Here is a 21158-nt window from a genome sequence, read left to right on the forward strand (position 1 = left end):
AGGGCCTCGCGCCTCGAAGGTTTATGCATTACTTAAAAGCCGCGAACACGACGAAAAAATTTTACTCGTCATAAAACGATAAATAGTTTGTCAAATTTTTATTTATAAAAATGCAGTTTCAACTGCTTTTTATTTTATAAAATCCGTCTTCTTGCGCCACCAGAGGATCTTTTAAACAATAGGTAGTCTGTTAGCGCTGGTCAGTAATAGTCCAAATTCAATACAAACATTTGTTTCTTGAAAATTTGATCACGATTTAAATACAGTATTTATTTTTAATATTACTGATATGTCATTGAAAAGAAAATGTGTTGTATTATCATTAAAAGACAAATTAAAGTATTTGTTTCAATTATCTGAATTTTTCCTTATCCGGACTACCTTCATCCCCAATTAGTCTGGATAATTGAGATTCTACTGTATTTAGATTTAATTTAGAAAATATAATTTAAAATGTATACAGTGAATACTTAATAAATGTGTTATAATTATGCAAACTTTTTAATAGTTCATAATCAATTATAGAGAACTATATTTATAAATATATATATATAATGATTTCCAAATCAAAAAGAAATAAAGTATGTTAATAAGTAACAGCTATATTTTTGTTTCTTCTCATTGCTATGTTCCAAGAAGATTAATCTAATTTGATGTAACATGTAATTGAATAGTGAATCCATTTCAACTGTTATCAATACACCCCAGATTTATAAGCACATGCATGTTTTTTTTTAAATGTTATGATGTGAAACTTCAATATAAACATAATTTGGATCTAAGCAGATCAAATTATATTTGTAAAATATACTGTAAAACTTATAAATTGAACACCTTAACCATTTTTGGAACTAAATAAGTGCTTTATAACTTCATAGCTTGTTTGCATGATTGCAAGTGCCAATTTTTTCAAATGATCTGCTGTCTGCATAGTAAAATTTTTTATATATGTATAATTCATTTAAGAATTATCACTTATTGAATGAATTACAAGATAAACACACAAAATTCATATATTTTAAATTTGAACTTGCATTTTTTTGAAGTCCTCCAAATGAATACATTTTGTGTTGCCATGGATATCTTTTTTCAAATTCTCAAAATTCTTTTAGTTAATTGAATTAAAATTATTGTAAAACATTATTATTTATTTATTTAATAATGTCATATTTAATTTTTTCAAAAAGTTGTGTAAATATAATGTTTACTTAAATAAGTTCCCTATAGTCAAACTTTGGTGTATGGAGTATGTACAAAAAAGATTTCATTATATTGTGTTTGGTTCAACAATTATATAAAACAGCAAAAATCTAATGCTGAATTGTTAAGAAAGTATATACAGGAGTTAGCATCCAAGAAATTTAAAACAGAGGAAAAAATTCTTTATTGTAATGTATTTGACAAATTGTTTCCTGGTAAAAAATGGTTCAAGTAAAACAGCATGTTGAAACATCCTTATATCAGTGCAACATGAAATATTAAAATAAGCCAAAACAACAATTGGTTGTAGATAAGTTCTACAAGTAGTTGCACTGAAACTAACTTTAGTAGAGTTTAGATATCAGTTGGAATACAATCCTAGTAGCCTATGCCAGCCAACAAGATGTACAGGTCAAGTGAATAGATGCTAAGGTAATTAGACCTGCCAGGAGTTATATACCCTCAAGTACTTGGAGACATTAGAAATCTATAAAGCCAACATTGTATCAACTACAAAGACACAGACATCATATCGTCCACTTAAAGATCTATTTATGAAATCAAACTTACTCTATTTGTTTTATACTGTACCACTTGAATATTGTTGTTTTAATTTGATTTCGCTTTGAGTTTTGTTATTTTTAAGATTTTTGTTTCTTTATTTTTGTTTATTATTCATTCACCAAAGATTTCCATTGATTTTAAAAATTTGTATATATTCTATTTATTTTTGAAATGCTCTATACATTTTCACTTAAAGTTACTTGTGTTCTATCTGAGGAAGACCTATTGACTGAAATCAAAACATTTTTACTCTATTAAAACATATTTCTGAAGTTGTGTGTGTTTTTATAATTCTTTCTAATAGACATCATAAAATATTATATACTGTATATACATAATACATTTTAATTTTATTTAATATAATTTCCAGATTAAAATCTCAATTGAGTTAAAAAAATCCTAAAAATCATATTGACTTGTTTAGTTAATGGCAAGAGAATTTACATTAATTGAATTACAAATATAGCCTTAAAAGTCAAAATATCCAAAGAAAAACATGAAAAGATATGGAGAGATGAAACAAAAGCATTATGTTTACTATAAAACATTACAATGAAAATATCAGTAATAAATATTTTTGAATTTTTATATTTATATAATAATTATTGATAAACAATGACATGGAAAGTATATGAGTATATACATTCATGTATGCATATTTATCTATCATAATGAAATAAAATAAAAATTAGCATATATTCAAAATTAAAAGTTTTAAATAAAAATAAATACAGAACAAGACTGTATTAGTAGTAATTAAAATGTCTAAAATATTTTACCTCCAATTGCTGCTGTCAGAGTAACTCCCATTATAGTAGAAAGAACAGTAGTTGTACCAAGACAGCTTAAACCAACAGCATTACTTCCAGACATCATATAGTAGGCCATTGCACCAACATTTCCAGCTAATAAGGCACTGTTAAGCATGTGTCTTCCAGGTAGAAGAAGAGGAGAAGAGTCTAAAAGTCCTATTTAAAAAATATAATATATATATATATATATATTAATACTTATTTAAAATAAAACCAAAATATCAGTTTTTCATATATATTTAAATATCTGTTTTATAAATAAAATAATCATCAAATATAAGTTTTTGATTGCTTTTAAAAGCAATTTTCATTAATGGTCAAAGCAGTTAGGCTGGGACTCCACTACCGTAAAAACGGCATAAAAACTCCTCGCCGTAAAAGCTTTTAATCACATGATCCTGATATTTTATGCTTGAGCAGGTTGTAAAACCAGCATAAAAGTAAGTTGAGCAGTGTTCAACTTTGGACATGAATACGGCCATAAAACAGTACCATCCACCAATCAGAAGTCAGTGAAATCTAGTTCATTGTAACACAGTGCGAAAATGGCGGAAAACGAGTTTTTGTGTATGTTCCCTCGTGGCTACTCTAGAATAGATCTGGAAGATTTATCGAAAACATCTGAAAGTATTCGTGTATCTATGACAAGAAGTATCCCGATTATAATAATGGATGCCTAAAACACACGATACGGACAGCCAAAGGAAAATCCTTCAATTTAAAAGAGTATATAATGAAAAAAGCTAAGCTTAATAAGTGCTGTATATTATCTTAATTAATAATACGATAATAAACGTTAATATATGAAAGTAAAGATATTATTTTTACTACATTTATAATTATAGTACAGAAAAAACTCTTAGAATATAATCATTGCCTTTATAACTTCGATAATACCGTCACCGTAAAAACTTTGCTAGCCGGACCTCCACCGCAATCCAGACGCAAACAGGTCACGTGATTAATTAAAAGCGTTTATGGTGAAGGTTTTTACGCCCACTTTCACGCTAGTGGAGTCTTGGCCTTAGTGCTTTAAACAATAAAAAAATTTATAAAAGTTAACTAAATGTTTATTAAAAACTTACGAAAAAAAATTTATAAATAATTAAAATTTAATTAACCTTGGAGTTTTCCATATGCTACTAAAGAACCACTAAATGTGATTCCTCCAATGAAAGTTCCAAGAAATAGAGCAGTTTTAATAGCATTTGCTGCTGGATCTGTGGCAAATGTGGGAAAATCAACAATATAAGTTGCAAAGCATGTCAATACAGCAGCCAATCCTACCAAACTATGAAAAGCAGCAACTAATTGAGGTAAATCGGTAATTTCAATTTTCTTGGCAATGTATAATCCAATGCTGCCACCTAAAACAACAAGATAATTTTAGTATTAATTTATAACAATTATTATAAAGAAAAATATGAAAGTATATTTTATTACAATAAAGAAATGATAAAACAAATAAAATATAATTCATATTTTGAATATACAGAATATAATTTCATGACTGACAATAAACATAGAAAATTAATTTATGTAAACAATATTTACCTCCTAGCATACATGCAGAAATTTGAGCAGCAAGTGCTGGAGATATATCCATTATACCTAACGTAGCTGCTAAACCCCCAGAAACACCCACCATTCCTAATGCATTACCCAGACGTGATGTTTTTTGTGAAGCAAGTCCAGCCAAAGCACCTACACAACAAAGAGATGCTCCAAGATATGCCATCTGATGGATTTCTGGATAGCCAGCTGATGCTACTAAGGCATAACCTCCCGTAAATGCAACAGCTAAAAATATGTAAATAAGTATTATTATTATAGCATAAATTATTAAAAAAATTTTTTTGTTTTATTTTCATTAAAATTTTAAAAATAAATAAATATAAATATTGATTTAAAAAATAAATATTTTACATAAATTATAAGTCATATATGTTGTTATTTCTAAATTTACAATGCATACATGTTTATGACTTGCATGTCAGAGTTTAGTAAAAACTGTTTGATTAATACTATGAATATTAACACTATTAGACTGAGTTTGTCTTATTCCTTCAATATAATGATGTATGTCATTGTAATTTCAGATATGAATGCATATACAACTGAAACAAAATGCAGCAACTACTTGTATAATAATAATTTTCAGTATAGTACATTATTAAATTAATATAAACATAATAATCTTGTTTTCATAAAAATTATACGATTACTTAAAAACTTTTTATTAAGCATATAGAAAAAGCCTGAATATTCTCTCATACTTTTTGTAATATATACAAATAAAAATCTACTTTAAAATTTCTTTTACAGTAAAAACATACAATTGACTTTATCATCTCCTTAGATTAAAAGAATTCAATAAACTAACATTTTCTTAAAAAACATTTATAGAGAGCTTTAAATTTAACAACTATTAAAAAACTTTCTTACCTGGTATTCCATATAAATAATTATATTCTGGTGGATCAGTAGGTCTCCTAAACATATCTAACATTCTTTTTGTAACAAGAAAACCACCACAAATATTAATAGTAGAAATAAATGCAGCAGCTGCACCTAATCCTTGTGAAACTGTAGTAGGATACAATCCACCACCCATTAATAATAAGCCTCCAACTGCAGTTATACCAGATATTGCATTAGTAACTGACATTAGTGGAGAATGAAGTGCTGGAGTTACACCCCATACAGTATGATAACCTAAAATATAATCATAAACATCAATTTTGAATTGATAAAGAACAAATTCATAATGGTCAAATATAATGGCTTCTTACCAACTATTCCAGACAACCCAAATATAGTTGTCATTGTAGTTATAGACTGATTTGGTGATACCATTCCAAGTCCAACTAAAGAACCTAATCCTGAAAATTTATATAATTCATTTATTTATAACTATATCATCATTTATAATATTTTTACACCACATGATAATGTTTATATTAAATATAGATTCCATAATTATCAATAAGGCTGAAAACTAGGCACCACACACTGTGTAAAAGTAAAATGTTAAAATATTTTTTGATATCCAAAATGACTCATAATAAAATCAATGTACTATTGAAAATAAAATGCAAAGCCAATATACAGTAGATAAAAAAAAATTTGTAAAACAAACAAATCACTTTAAACCTATTTTTAAAAAACTAAATTTTAAATGCAGAAATTCATCAATTGTATACTGATAGTTTTTTATCATCACTCCTCTATTATGAATTTTATAAAAAAAAGAATCTAAAAAATGTATATTCAATATCTGTATAATTTTTTAAAAATGATGCTATTGAATTACTTTCCAGCCCTCAAATTTCTTATGTATGATAATCTAAATATAAACCTATATAACAAAAATAAGTTTTATTGTAGATGACACATATTTTAGAATATAATTATAACTACAACTTACATTTATAATTTTATATTATAATCATATGAGTGTAAAAATTATATACAATAGATGTACTACATTTGCAGGAGTTACATTCTGCAAAATTGGTGCAAATATGAAAAGGAGTAACACATTATTTATTAACACTAACCTTATATTAGAAAATAAAAACATGTCTTCACACAAAGAAATTCAGCAATCATATTTGTAATCTCTCCCTCTTTTATCTTAACATTTCTTATGGTAGATTCATTTGTGATGAAAGCATTTATGATGAACAACAATGGCTGCTGAATTACATCCCTGAAAACAATCTAACATTTTAATTTTGTCTTTGAGCACTTTCTTTCACCTTTTTGATAAAATATCAAACTATTAAAGTCTTCTTGTATAAATGACACTGATGATTTGTAAGGATAAAACAATACAACTAAAATTCACAAGAAAAACAATGCTGACATTCACAATGCATACTAACATGAAACAATTTTTACTGTCTTTATAAGAGCATGTGCTAAAATAACACAAGACAAGATAGCATTAACAATGTATTTGTCAATAAATTGCAGTAGATTAAAAAAGTTTTTTAATTATTTAATTGTCTCAGATTAACATGAATTATTTTTATTCATCATTTGGCTTCATGAACATGAAAAATGGTTGCAAATAACTGCAGATATGCAAAATGCATGAATAATGAATGCACAAATATGGAGCTTATACTGTATATATTAATTAGATATTAGTAACTTTTATATACAAATTATGATATAAGAATTTTACCTGTTGTATACAATAAGGAATCTTTCAATGTCTCATTAAAATAATTTGGTTCGGGTGTAACAGGTTTAGCAGCAACAGGTTTTGCAACGGGAGCTGCAGGCACTTCTTTTGGAGGCGGAGGAGGCCACATCAATTTACCTTCATGTAATACAATTGATCCTCGTGTAACTTCATCATTTAAATCAATATGATAATGGTCTTTAGTGCCTGTTAAAACATTTTTGTAAAGTTACAAATTAACAATACATTAATTTTAAATGGCATAGCTATTTTATAACTGAAATATTATAATAAAATCAATATAATAAACTTTCACAATCAACTGCTCATTTTCAATACAAAATGAGTTAATGAGATATTTCAATGTTATAAATTTTATGTGAAAAATAAACTGAAAACAGAAATATTTGAATACTTTTGAAAGATTACAGAAAACACTTAATAACCCAAAATTAATATATTTTCCAATCAAATAACACTTATTTCATAAACAGTATTTCAATTTAATAAATAATAACAGTATTATTTACATTCATTTCTGATTTAAAAAGATATTTCCATTTATAGTGTAACAAAATTGTAAATTATATCAATTTAGCTACAGCTGTATTAACTAAATAAATAAATAGTTATAATAAAGTTTTAACTAATTCCTGATATAACTTCTATAATATAAAGACTAATATTAGAAAAATGAGAAAAATAATTTTGTAACTATTTGATTATACAATTTTTAATATTATTGTAGATTAATTAAAAGATTATTCATTTACTAATATGTATATTTTATATAAGTAACAGTAAAACTTTTATAACCGTCATTTCAAGGTAATTTAAGACTTACCTAATGACAATAGAAATTTAGATATATTNAGTATTTTCTAACAAACAAGTAATGAGAAATATTTGTTTAAAACATAAACTTTGAATATTTGATCTCTCAAAGTTGTCATCATTTTCCAAAAATCTGACAATATTAAAAATATAATTTTGTGGTGCATAAATTACATTGCAATCAAAAACATTTAGATAAAATATTTAATTTAAAATGGAAATCAAAGTTGAGACTTAAATTATCTTATATCTGAAATAACACAATGTGAAGATTATGAATCATTGCATTATGTTTATAGCTATATAATTCAGAAAAATCTAAATATATTAATAAATTTCACAATAATGAGAGTATTTATTACTGGAATTCTAATGTTTAGAAAGACTTCCTAATATTACAGTAGATTCTCGTTTATAACTTCACTTTTACAAATGGTATAAACTTTATTGTGATTTATACAATACCATCTTCAAGTGTCTTTTTTGTTATATATATTTTCTTGCTAGACATCTCAGTGTAGTGTTATATAGTTTAAACTAGAGTTTCAGAAAAAGAACTTCAATTTATAACACAGCCTATTGGAAAATGGAATCTGATTTATGGCAGCTTGCTTAGCAATGCTTTCATCAAAAGAAATTAAGACATAAAAGCTGGCTGTTGAACTTATTTTAGAAAGTAAAATTTAGTAATAACTGAATGATTCTAATAATTGTGGATTACATCATGCTATTTAATAACAGACTACATTTTTGTTTTACAAATTTTCCAAAACCTAAATTTATAGTAATTTTTTAAAAAATAATCTAACAACATTACAAACAAGATGAAAAATACTTTAGGAAAATAATGGGAAGAANTGTATATATATATATATAATATTCAATCTATAGAACAATTAACAGCACACAGAAAACTCAAATGAGAACAATATGTGCAGAGAAGAGGTGATGAAGAATTAATAAAACTGACTTATAAATGAAAACCAAAAGGAAAGACTATTGGCAAGACCAAAATAAAGATTCAAAGACACAATAGGAAAAGACAGGACAATCCAATCATAACATGGTTCATTCATGCTTTAGAGATATAGAGGATAAATGAGAAATGACTAATTATTTTAATGATTAATTTTGAATACTCCAAATGAATTATATATTAAAACATTTTTTACAATTATATTTAATGTTTTACTTTTGTTATTATTTTGTTATATTTTAACAAATAACTACAAAAACCTAAACACCAGCAAATTTTTAAAAATGCAAATATTTCACCAGTGCTGAACGAGCACTTCTTCCCCATGGCATGGAAGACTTTCTACGAAATATAAATTCTCACTGTCCTCCCCCTCCGTTCTCTTGTCTTATGTCATATGTCATTTCCCCCTACACACATTCAGCAATTTCCCAATTAACTCAACAGTTGTTTGCCTGATGATGCCTGTCAACACAGGTGAAAATGTTTACATTTTTAAAAATTTGCTGGTTTTTAGATTTTTTAATTGTTTGTTAATTCTAAGTTAAGTAGTTGTAAAGTAGCAGTTTTTGTTGATTTTATTCTGTTTATTATTTTGATATTATTTCATTTAGTTCATTAATATATCTTTTGAATTTTTTTCTTAATATGCTAAAAAAAATTAATGAACAAGTTTTGTATAAATCTTAACATAATAATAAATCTGATAAAAAGTAAATACAAAAGAATTTTTTCTTAAGACAATGATTCTGATTAATTTTTAAGAAAAATTAAAACTTAGAATTTTTTATATATATAAAATTTTGAAAGAATTTCATTATAGATTTCTGAAATAAATATCATATTCATTGAATATTTTTATTACTATTAAACATTCATTTAAATTTTACAAGAATTGTCTGAATTATCTCGTTATAATTACTTTTCAGTAATATAGTGAGATAATTTAGACAACTCATCTCCTAGTTAAACATTAACTATGATGCTAATTAATATTCCTAATACAGTAAAACCTCAATTTAACAGACTAATTTGGGTGAGGTGTCTCCATTAATGCTGAAAGTTTGCAATTAAATAAAGTAGATTTTCTGAATGCATGTGTTAAAATACACCAGCAAATGAAAATGGGTTGCACAACCTTCCTGACAACATTTAAAATTTTGGTAGTGCCATATGTTATCATATTTTATTAAAACAACTTTTTATATTTTTAACTATTATAAAATGGCAAAAAGTAATTTTTAGAGTAGGAATGAGTTTTATAAAAATTGTAAATGCTAATAAAGAGTAAAATAGTCATTAAGTCTGACCCTACTGGAGATAAACATGACCCCCACTATCTTCCCACCCCTTCGACCTTAAACCACCAAAATTTAATAGCGTGAATCCCCTAATAAACAAACCTCTCTGCAAAATTTCAGAAATTTTTGACAAAAGGCACAAGAGTTATTAACTTTCAAATAGGGTGAACAAAATTGTGCCCTCCCACACACAAAAACATACATGCAAATAGAAAAAAACCCTTGAATATTTTTGCATTTCTCATTGTTTCAAAGTGTCCTAAGTCCAAAAATGTAAAAATCTGCAGGGGGTCATGTTTTGCTGGATTACCATACTTTTCCTCTGTATAGCAGCTGAGAAAGTAAAACTGACAAGTTAGTTAATGTTTTTAGTTATGTAGATACATTTCTGTAATTAAAATGAAATATGAGAAGTTTAATTTTACAGAAAAGTGTCCTGTATGTATTATTGCTTATGTACTCACAGTAATTCTGAAACTGTAATGAACAAGTATGCAATCTAAATTGAAATAAATATTTTTTAGGAAATTTTGGATTTGAAAAAAAGTAAATAATCTGTTAACTTAAATATAAAAAACATTTTAAAATTAACAGGGTATTAATTTTTGCATATGACATATAGACCAGAAATGTCTGTCTGTTAAATTGAAGTTTTACTGTAATTATTTTTCTATACTTCATCATATAAAAAAATTAAACACACAGATAAGCTTTAATATTGAAACAAATATGCAGTTACACAATAATTTTTTGAAATTTATTATGAAAAGATTAAGTAACAGTAAAACTTTTATAACCGTCATTTCAAGGTAATTTAAGACTTACCTAATGACAATAGAAATTTAGATATATTATTTGCATAAAGTGTAGATGATTGTGTTGGGAGCCTGCTTGGTAAATCTGTATAACCAATATGAATAACTCCTTTATGAACACTAAGTTGACCTGGTTTTGTTGTTTCAACATTACCACCGGCTTCTGCTGCCAAATCAACTATTATCGAACCTGGCCGCATAGACTCAACCATTTCCTATGTAAAAATTTAAGAAAATGCTCTATGAAAATTAACATAAAAAACATTTAACTTAATATTTGAATTTTTAAATGATATCCAAAAGTTAATGTAATAATTTAAAATTTTGCTGTTTCCACTTATGTATATACTGTAATACTTCGAATATAAGCTGCATAAACTTACTACTACTACTACAACTACTACAACTAATGTGTTAATAAGTCATTAATTGTTTTATTGCACTGTAAATGAAAACTTTTACTTCCTGATTTTAAGTCACTCAAATTATAATGTTTTTATTTTATTCTATTCAGAAGAATGTTTTCTTTAACATTTAACAACTAGTTTTGTTAGATCTGATTAATTTTATTTTTAGTCACAGTTTAACCAGCATACCAGTAACCTCCAGAATTTCCAGCATGCTGGAAAATACCATAAAAAATAATTTGTCAGCATTAATAAAAATGATGACAGTGATTTATCACAAATTAAAGAAGTTTAACATCTACTACAAAAAATTGGAAAGTAACATCTGCTTAGAAATATCTAAACAGTTGTGCCTGTATTTTTTTTAGCTTATTTAAATTTATAACTATTTATAATTACCCAGTGAATTCTTGATATAGTGAATGATTTAGTTAACTCATCTGAGGTTCACAATATCAAGAGTCCACTCTGAGTCAAAATATATATATATATATTTTTTTTTACTTTATTGTTTATTATTTTATTTATCCTTATAATTACTTTATTTTTTCAAACATTTATTGCTCCAGTTTGGATCATTTGACTCAGAGTGAACTCTTTGATATTGTATATATATATATATAANAGGTAACTCTCTTAAGTTATTTAAATTTTACAGAAATATAAAAATTTACAAAAACAAATTTAATACTCTGGTTATAAGTCGTGGTGCTGGTTTTCCTGGAATCAATGCTGTCGTTATTACAATATCAACTTCTTTACACTGCTTTGCAAATAATGCCATTTCTGCTTCTATAAATTCTTTTGACATTTCTTTAGCATAACCACCTACACCTTCTCCAGATTCCTGTTAAAAATCATATTTTTCATTTAATAACCTTTACAATTATATTAAATCAATTTTACATTAAAATATTTTTTATTAAAATTTATTAACTTAAAAATAATAAATTAAAATCACTAGTATATTATTTTACATCTTATTATGTATCCATAAACGAAATTGTAGCTGACCTTTTTTGATGTTCAACTAAAAATTACATACTAATTGAACTGAACTGAAACCAAAAAAAGCCTGCATCATTTTCACTGATGAAACCAGGAACTGAACAAGTTGTTTTTCACTGGTCCTTACAGTTTACCAAAATGTTTTTATAGTAGTAAGATTAACTATTGGTATGAAACTTACAAATGTGGAGAGCATTGTATATTGGTTCAAAATTCATTCAAGTTACTGTTAATTGAAAGGCAGACTCAAGCTGCAATTGTCATTTCAAAATGCACACACTATAGTAAATTGCCTAATGTGGTTACATTTTCCATGCAGTGAGTGACCATTTCTTTTGAAAATTGTTGGGTAATAATTATAAATTTCTATAGTTTAATTCTATATATAAATGTAGAACAGTAAAAATATGCAAGCTATAGTGTATAATTTGTTATACTTTGAAATTCTGATAGAGTAATATTCAATAATAAAAATATCAAATAATTAAAATGTCAAGAATCTAATTATCTGTAGTCACTTCAAAAGACCACTGAATTAATAAGATGATAGCAGTATATCATTCATTATTATTATTCTGTCATATTTCAAAACTTCTTTTACTGAACATCATTACATCATAGTAATGTATCAGATAATAAATTAATGCTTTTTAAGAAGACTTTAACCAAGAAGTAAACTCAATGAGCCCAGGCCTCTTAGAAATTGAAAAATTACGAACATTAACAAAATTTATTCTTTCTGATAAACAGCACTTTACTCACTAAGTAAATTATGAATAAAATAAAAGAAAGAGAAAAGTACAAAAATATTACAATATTGGAATAGGAAGAAGAATCATCCTTTACATCCTCTCTCTGAAATTTGCTTAAGCAGTTCTTGCAACACAAATAAGTGTAGAAAGGTATTTTCTAGTCTGAAATATATATATTATCTTTGTGTGTACAAATATGAAATTTGAAGTACTAGATAATGTAATGTTAATAAGATTGTTTTGAAAAATTTACAAAATAATATTTTTTGTTAATCAATATAATTCAAAATTTAACAAATGAAAAAATGTCAGTAAACTTTTATCTTGTTTAGTCATTCTTTTGTAATTTGAACAACAATAATTTTAGGTTATATAATATATATTTGGTTGAACTTTTTATTTGTTAAATGTTATACTTGAATCTCTTAACAATAATGTGATTATTTCCAATTTATAATTTTATTGTTTTTTTAAAAAGATTTATTGCTGATTTAATGTTGTTATTTTCAAATTTAGATTTCATACCAACATGGTAACTAAACATCAAATTGAACTGCTATCCATTGAACCAGTTACCAGTCCTTTGCAGATCAGATAAAGAGAGCTGTAAGGAAACTTTAAAGGGATCTATAAACTGGAGCTGAATAGTATTTTCAGTTCAAATCCCTCTACAAAATACATATTTAATAAAATTCAAATTTACTATTATAATAAAATATTACAATTTGATAATTTATTGTCATAAAAATAGCAAATGATTAATGATTTGAACACAACACAACGATTTGAAAATTTAATTTCTAATATCACTATGTGTAGAGTTATTCATGTATATTAAGCAAAAGAGCAGGAATATTTATAGACTACTTTTAAAACATGAAAATAGCCTATACAGTAATTTAACCCTTTGGTTTAATACATATGATTCAGTTTATGGTTTAATTTGTTAAATTATTTCTAATCTCAAAAAGTATTTTGAAATATTCAATTATTATTACTAATTAAATATACATTTGTACATAATATTCAATGTTTGAATGACTTTAAAAACATTTCTTTCTTAGTTTCGCTGAGACCCTCTAATGCTTGCTCAATATCTGGCATGAGTTTGTCATGTGAAATTAATGGTAGTGGGGCATATTTAGAGCCGTATTTACATGCTTCCTTTACGTACTTAGGCAATATGATGTTGTCCCAGCATATAATCATTGGGCTGGTCAATTCTTTAAAATGATAATCTTGATGTTTTAAGATCCATGTCATTTTGTTCCTGTATCTCTTCTTACATCTTTCTGTCACCTGCATGGCCAATGTTACTACTTGTGTGTTAACTTCTTTTAAGAGCTTAGGGCCGCGGTCATATAATTTCATATAATTATTTTCTAGCTCGATTAGCTCTTTCAGCAGGACAAACTTTCTCCTTCTCATATTGCAGATTGCTTTACATAAACAAATATAAGAAGGAGAAAGTTTGTCCTGCTGAAAGAGCTAATCGAGCTAGAAAATAGTTATATGAAATTATATGACCGCGGCCCTAAGCTCTTAAAAGAAGTTAACACACAAGTAAAGGAAGCATGTAAATATGGCCCTAAATACACCCCACTACCGTTAATCTCACATGATAAACTCATGCTGGATATTGAGCAAGCATTAGAGGGCCTCAGCAAACTAAGAAAAAACTTTTAAACAAAATAAAACAAAAAATTTAGACTTTTATACATAAATTGATCTGAATTCTAAACATTGTAATGATTTACACCTTTTTGGTGGTGTAATTAACTTCATTAGAGTATGAATATTTTAACTACATCATTCCTAATTAATGTTATAATCTATTCAAGAATCTTTAATAATAATTGTATCTTGACAACTAGAACATTGCACAACCTTGTTGTATTGTGATAGAATGCCTAACAAGTGCAAGGATTGATTTGTTCTTTTTGGCTCTGCTGAGTCAGAGCCAGAAAGAACGAAGCAATTCTTGCACTTGTTAGGCACAGAATAGGTAATCCTCATACATGACATTTTCAGACAGGAAGACCTTGCACTTGCAACAATAAAAGAGACTATCCTTATACCTATATATGTGGCTAGAGCATTTGGCACCAGGAGCAAACTTAAATATGGCATCTTTTGGATAAGCCTTTCATGAGTGTTACAAATTAAAAATTATAAAATCACTTTTCATTAATTTAATGCATATTATATTTTATATATAATAATTTTTCATACTTGTGTGTGAGAGTTTTTTTATGAATTTATTAGTTTGCCCATGTAGCAATTTTGGAATTTCAGTGTCCATCATCTTGGTGCCCTGGACACACCCCCTCTGCTTCTGCCTTTCCATGACTTGCTTGTACAGTACCTACCAGCCACAGGAGAGGCAATCTAAGAACAAAGCAATTGTTATCAATTGTTTTATTCTTGTGTTTTGTTTGTTTTTTTGCACCTATTTTCTGTTAAGTGCAAGCAATGCTGTTTTTTATTTTCTCCCAACATTCCATTAAGCATGCTCAATCGTACCAGAGAGCACATACATTGTCACTTTGACTCCACTGTACTGTACATCAAAAATGAAGTCATGAACCCTTATTTTTATTTAAATAGAGTCCTCATTGCAATTAATGGAAAATGGCAAAGTTTTATCAAAATCAATCAATCAAATTTTGAGTGTGAATGCATTTTGTAAGCTAAATAGAAGTTTCACTAATGCTCCAGATCAATGAATATAACAATGTATCTGAAAAATACTTAATAATATAAATTGATTAAAGAATCAATCTAATTTCCCTGTAATTCAATTATATATATAAGCCATCAAATCATATTTTAATTATCAATCTTTAATCCTTTCCTTAATTGCACTATCACAATAACAAACACTTAACCATTAAATATGCAGTAACAGAAATGATGCAAAACTAAAGGAGGTCAATCAAAAGAATCAAAAATGTTAGATGATTAGTAAATGTTAGTTACTGCATATTTAATGGTTAAGTTTATTTAATTAAAATTTAAAGAAAAAACACTTGAGAATAAAAAAGTTTTAAAACATTCATTTTAAGCAATAAAATCCAATTTTTTTTTTCACATAACAGTAATAATATTTAAAGTATATTTTAAGTAGCATAGGATTATTCTTACTTCTAAGTAAAATTTCTATTAAATTGTAATTCTAGTTATTTTGTATTAAAAATATTTTCCTAAAGAAACTATGATTAAAATATTTTTAAAAGTTTGATGATGATGAATATACTGTAATTTAAAATACATTTATTTTTGAACATATTCAAAATTGTTATTTCTTATTAGTTTATTGATATTTTAAATTTTCTATTGTTTTGTTAGGGATTTTCTTTTTATTAAATTTTGTATCTTCAAAGATTTTACATTATTAAATACTGTATTTTCAAATCATTTTTAAAAAATAGCATGAATTGACATCAAAAGTTCCAATTAACTGCTTTGTTACAACATCTAGCATAATACAACAAACTTTCATACCTTTAGGTTAATTTCTAAAAATTCTGCTCCCATTGATTCTACTTGCTCCTTAACGGCTTCTCTTGTATCAAAAGCTCGTACAATTGCTCCCATATTTTTAGCTGTGCCAATTGCTGCCAAACCAGCAACACCACCTCCGATGACTAATATTTTTGCTGGTGGTACTTTTCCTGCTGCTGTAATCTGACCTATTAATATATAAATTTAATTTAGAAATTAAAAATTTTCTACCACTTTTTATATCACTGCATTTCCTTCTTTCTTATATCTGATAGTGATCAATTAATAAAGTTTATTTATTTTCCATTAATTAATTTTTAAAAATGACATTTTTTATGTATGCGTGTGTTTTTATATACAGTAGAACCTCGAAAACTCGACCTAATGTGGACCGAAGGGTGGCCGAGTTTGTGAAAATGCCGAGTTATCGGGAATGGGGTTAAAAAAAATAAGTACGAGTATTTCCTCAGAAAATACTGTACTGTACTTGTACAGTATTTACTTGTACAGAATATAACAGAGAATAAACTGCCCAAATACCCTTAAACAAAGGAAAACTACGTACTTTATGAAGGCTACGGCCTTTACTACATGAAAATGAAAATTAATGAATACACTGTGTACAGTAATTTACCTGATAAGACAGACCTCAGAAAAATACTTTGAGAGCTTTTATACTTTTATAAAGCTGTCTATAATGAAAATTAATTAACTAAGGATTTTTTCGCCCTGCCAAGGTGTGGACCAGTTATGCGGAGTGCTAAGTTATCGAGGGACGAGTTTTCGAGGTTCTACTGTATATGAAAAATTACAGGCTATTTTTATAATATAATTCAAGTAATTTAACATTGCAATCTTATAATAAATTAATAATTTCTAAATTATTTATAAATTAAGTAATTTAATTCTAATATCTGGAAGAAAAGATATACTTGGAGCAGAATAAAGGTCCAGAAATTCTGCATGTAGAAATTTCAAAAGATAAGTTTATATCTAAAATAAAAACATTCCTGTTTCAGAATACATTAATCCAACTACCGGCAGGTAGCAATCTGATGACTGATCATCATATATTGTGAGAGTTAATATACAGGCAAAGGTAAATAGATGCTATATTTAAAGGTAAGTTTATGCTTACACTGTTCACAATAACAACAATCATATATATTTTTATTGTTTATATCTATAAAACATTCAAACTAATTGTTAGTTTTGTATTGATATTTTCATTGCAATCAAATGCTGATCAAGATTTGACATTTGTCATTATCACTATGGGACTGACCAATTGACATTTTTTCTACAATTTCCAATGATATACAATAAACAACAACTCTATAACCCAACTCTTTTAATCTATCACAACCAGACAATCTGCTGAATTATCAGGCTATTAAAAGTTAAAAGGCTAATTTATAGCCTTTTAACTTAATACTTTAAAAACGTTTTCAACTGTTTTTAACTTCAACCATTATAGGTTAAAAATGGTTGAAAACATTTTTAAAGTATTAAATAATTTGCTGGATAATTAAAGGTGGTGTTTATTTTAGTTATTCTAATTCCAGTACACTGTAATAGTATTGTTTGTTTAAAAAAAATTAAAGACATTTATAAGGAATACTAAAATCAGTAACTTCAGTCTCATTTTAGATCAGACCTTTCAGCAAGATCATTATTCAGCAAATCAAAAAAGAGAAAATTATTTTCTTTTATAAAAATAACAAAGATTAAATAAAATTAACTTTAAAATAGTTTAATTAAATTAATTTTTAAAAAATAAAATAGTAATACCTGTAAAAAATCTTCCAAAATTATTAGCTGCTTCTACAACTGCTTTATAACCAGCAATATTTGCCATAGAACTTAAGGCATCAAATACTTGAGCACGACTAATCCTTGGAATTGCATCCATAGCAAAAACATTCATATTCAGTTTAGCAAGTTTATCAACTAATGGCCTATTTTGAGCAGGATATAGAAAGCTTATTAAATTACTTCTTTCTCTAAATTGTCCAAGTTCTGCATCAATGGGTGCTCGAACTTTCAAAATTATATCAGATTCAAACGTTGATTTTAAATCTGTAATTTTTGCACCTGCGGCTTCATATTCAGCATTATAAAATTTAGCTTCTTGTCCAGCATTTTCCTCTACATTTACAGTAAAACCTTTCTTAACAAGCGTGGATGCAGCTGCCGGTGTCAAAGCAACTCTTCTTTCATTTTGCCATATTTCTTTTGGTACTCCAATTTTCAATTTCATATAAGGTATTCCTGAAATTATTTGTTCAACCTTTTCTGGTGTTCCAGCTTTACACTGAAACTTAGGAAATGTCTGAAAATTTCGTACTGATGACCTCCGTGTAGCTTTCACATATATATTGCCAATCTTTTGAGCAGTGGAAACAGATGTAGTTTGTAGTAAATGAAACATAACTGAAATTAAAATACTAAAAATTAATATTTAGAAAACACAGAAACTATATTTTGTATAGAAGAGAATCATATTTAATAGGAATAGATTATGATTTTAAATCTTTATATGATTATATATTACTACTACTCTTAAATATTACTTATCTATTTAAGAGATATTAAAAGTAATTTACAACGGTTTAAATAGTATTTTATTCTTATTATCAAAAAATATTTTTTTAAATTAACTTAACCAAATCAACCAGAAATTAAGGATTATTCTCATATTATAACTTCAGTTCTAAATTATTTAACAAATTAAAGTTAAGGTGGTGCCATTATCTTGTCTAAATTTAATTAATTAAATAAATAATCAATAAAAATCACACCAAGTTATTTAGTAAGTAAACTGAATCATCATAAAAAATAATTCATAATTTCTTAATATTAATTTTATATATCAAATTTGGTATAAATGTAAATTATTGTATTTTTAAAAACAATTTAAATCATCAAACCAAAAAATCATATTCCTAAATTTTACATCAGCAGAATGTCTTGTTTTTTCATTTAATTTTTTATAATTAAATATAAATATTATCATTGGATTTATTAAATTAATTAAAACAAATTTTTATGTATCAGAAAAAAGTCAAAATGTGGGGTCTATCTGAAAGGCCAAAGATACTTCCAATATATGGAAACTGATGCTCTCGAGTAATTAATTATTTTATTTATATCATCACAATGCCGGGCTGCAATTTTTAATCATATTTTTATTTTATTTAATTTAAAATATTGTATTAAAAAATTCCACCTGAAATTTGTAGTATCATGCTTCTGCACATTATACTTTTCCTGTTAGCATCAGAATAGTGCTGGTCATCTATCTAATTACTTTCAAGACAAAAATTTTTTAATTGAAATAATGTGACTTCTGGTGAAAACCAGTAGTTATTATATAGTTAATTAGGGCCTCCTGCCACTAAGTTTTCCATATTTGATCTCAATATTCATCTATCTCTGTTCTTGAGATTAAGGAAGGGCAGACAGACAGACAACAGTGGGGAATTTATAGATCTACAATTTTTCCAAATTGAAACACAGTAACTATTCATAGAAGCATACCAGCAAGTCACTAATTGATGAAGATTGCCCCTTACACTTGTCTAACATAGCAAAATTGAAAAATTTGGCAAAAAGCTTGCTGCATACTTTTTCAAAATGACAGACTCCAGGATTGTTGTGCAAGCAAATGTATCTGTTCCTGCCACCTGTTTTTATGAAAACATGAATTATGTTTAATCACATTTTCATTTCCTGAATACATTCAAGAAATGAAAATGTGTTGATTTAGTTAATTTTTTAATTTATTTTGTTTGTGTGAAAATACATTGAATAATTATTTTACAGTTTAATTTTTATGCCTTTTAATGGCAGATTTGTGGATTTTTCACTAGTAATAGTAGTTTTCATAATGAGTAAATTTATAAAAGAAAAAGCTCATTTTTTTAAATATATATGTTTTAATCACAATTATGATATTATAACTAAAATATTTTACAGCATAAAAATTATGTAGAAATAATTTTAGCTTCATAATAAAACTAAATTTTTAAAAAATGTTGTGAAATGTTAAAGTATATGATAATATGTGACATAATATAAAATTACTGATAAGCACTACAATCTTATAGAAATTTCTCATATGTTTAGTAACTTTCTTTTAAACTTGAAATACAGTAACTGATTTTTTTTAATGATAATAGAAAGTGAACAGGCTAATAACAAAAATAATTGGTTTATAACATGCATGATAAAACCAATCATTCTGAAAAATAATGTATTATCATTAATCATTACTAGCTATAATTTAAAAAATAAATAAAAAATTATCTTTATATAAGTTTTCATATTATATTGTTTTTACTACATTTTTATGGCATTTTTATAAATTACAGTGGTACCTCGGGATACGAATGCCCCATCATACAAAATTTTCAGGATACGATATGAAATTCCAACATATTTTTGCTCCACGATACGAACAAAAACTCACCATACGATATTACATTAGTTCGCAGCGCCATTTTTTATTCATTTCTGTTCATCGGTCTCAATCCGCGTGTTTGCTTTATCCTGGAAGGATCTTGCTCGATAAAGGAAATCTCGAGGTATTATCAGAAAGTGACTGATTTTATTGAAAAGAAACATCCCGAAAAGGTTCACACTGGCAGTATTTGCCTAAGTCATTTTAGAAACATTTTAAAAAGTAGGCAAAGCCAAACCTCTTTGGATAGATATTTTACCAAGCGACCTCTATCCAGTGAAAGTGCTGGTGGAAGTGAAGGAAAGAAAGCAAAAAGCAGTGAATAAAAATT

At 26.5% G+C, this 21158-nt stretch overlaps 1 protein-coding gene across 1 annotated transcript in view; it reads right to left on the reverse strand.

Moving 5' to 3' along the window:
- LOC111625525 (NAD(P) transhydrogenase, mitochondrial-like) overlaps positions 1 to 21158 on the reverse strand; it is a 50713-nt gene that overhangs the window by 18704 nt on the left and 10851 nt on the right. The window contains exons 3-12 of the mRNA XM_023368688.1: positions 18157 to 18798; positions 16366 to 16553; positions 11793 to 11948; positions 10705 to 10909; positions 6769 to 6975; positions 5369 to 5458; positions 5022 to 5291; positions 4131 to 4376; positions 3698 to 3943; positions 2544 to 2732 (exon numbers count right to left, since the gene is read on the reverse strand). Coding sequence (XP_023224456.1) covers positions 2544 to 2732; positions 3698 to 3943; positions 4131 to 4376; positions 5022 to 5291; positions 5369 to 5458; positions 6769 to 6975; positions 10705 to 10909; positions 11793 to 11948; positions 16366 to 16553; positions 18157 to 18796 — 2437 coding nt within the window. The 5' untranslated portion in view covers positions 18797 to 18798. The remainder of the gene's footprint in view (positions 1 to 2543; positions 2733 to 3697; positions 3944 to 4130; positions 4377 to 5021; positions 5292 to 5368; positions 5459 to 6768; positions 6976 to 10704; positions 10910 to 11792; positions 11949 to 16365; positions 16554 to 18156; positions 18799 to 21158) is intronic.

The sequence above is a fragment of the Centruroides sculpturatus genome, unplaced genomic scaffold (assembly GCF_000671375.1).
Source record: "Centruroides sculpturatus isolate CEXI.00-Female unplaced genomic scaffold, Cexi_2.0 scaffold105, whole genome shotgun sequence".
Classification (NCBI taxonomy): Eukaryota; Metazoa; Arthropoda; class Arachnida; order Scorpiones; family Buthidae; genus Centruroides; species Centruroides sculpturatus.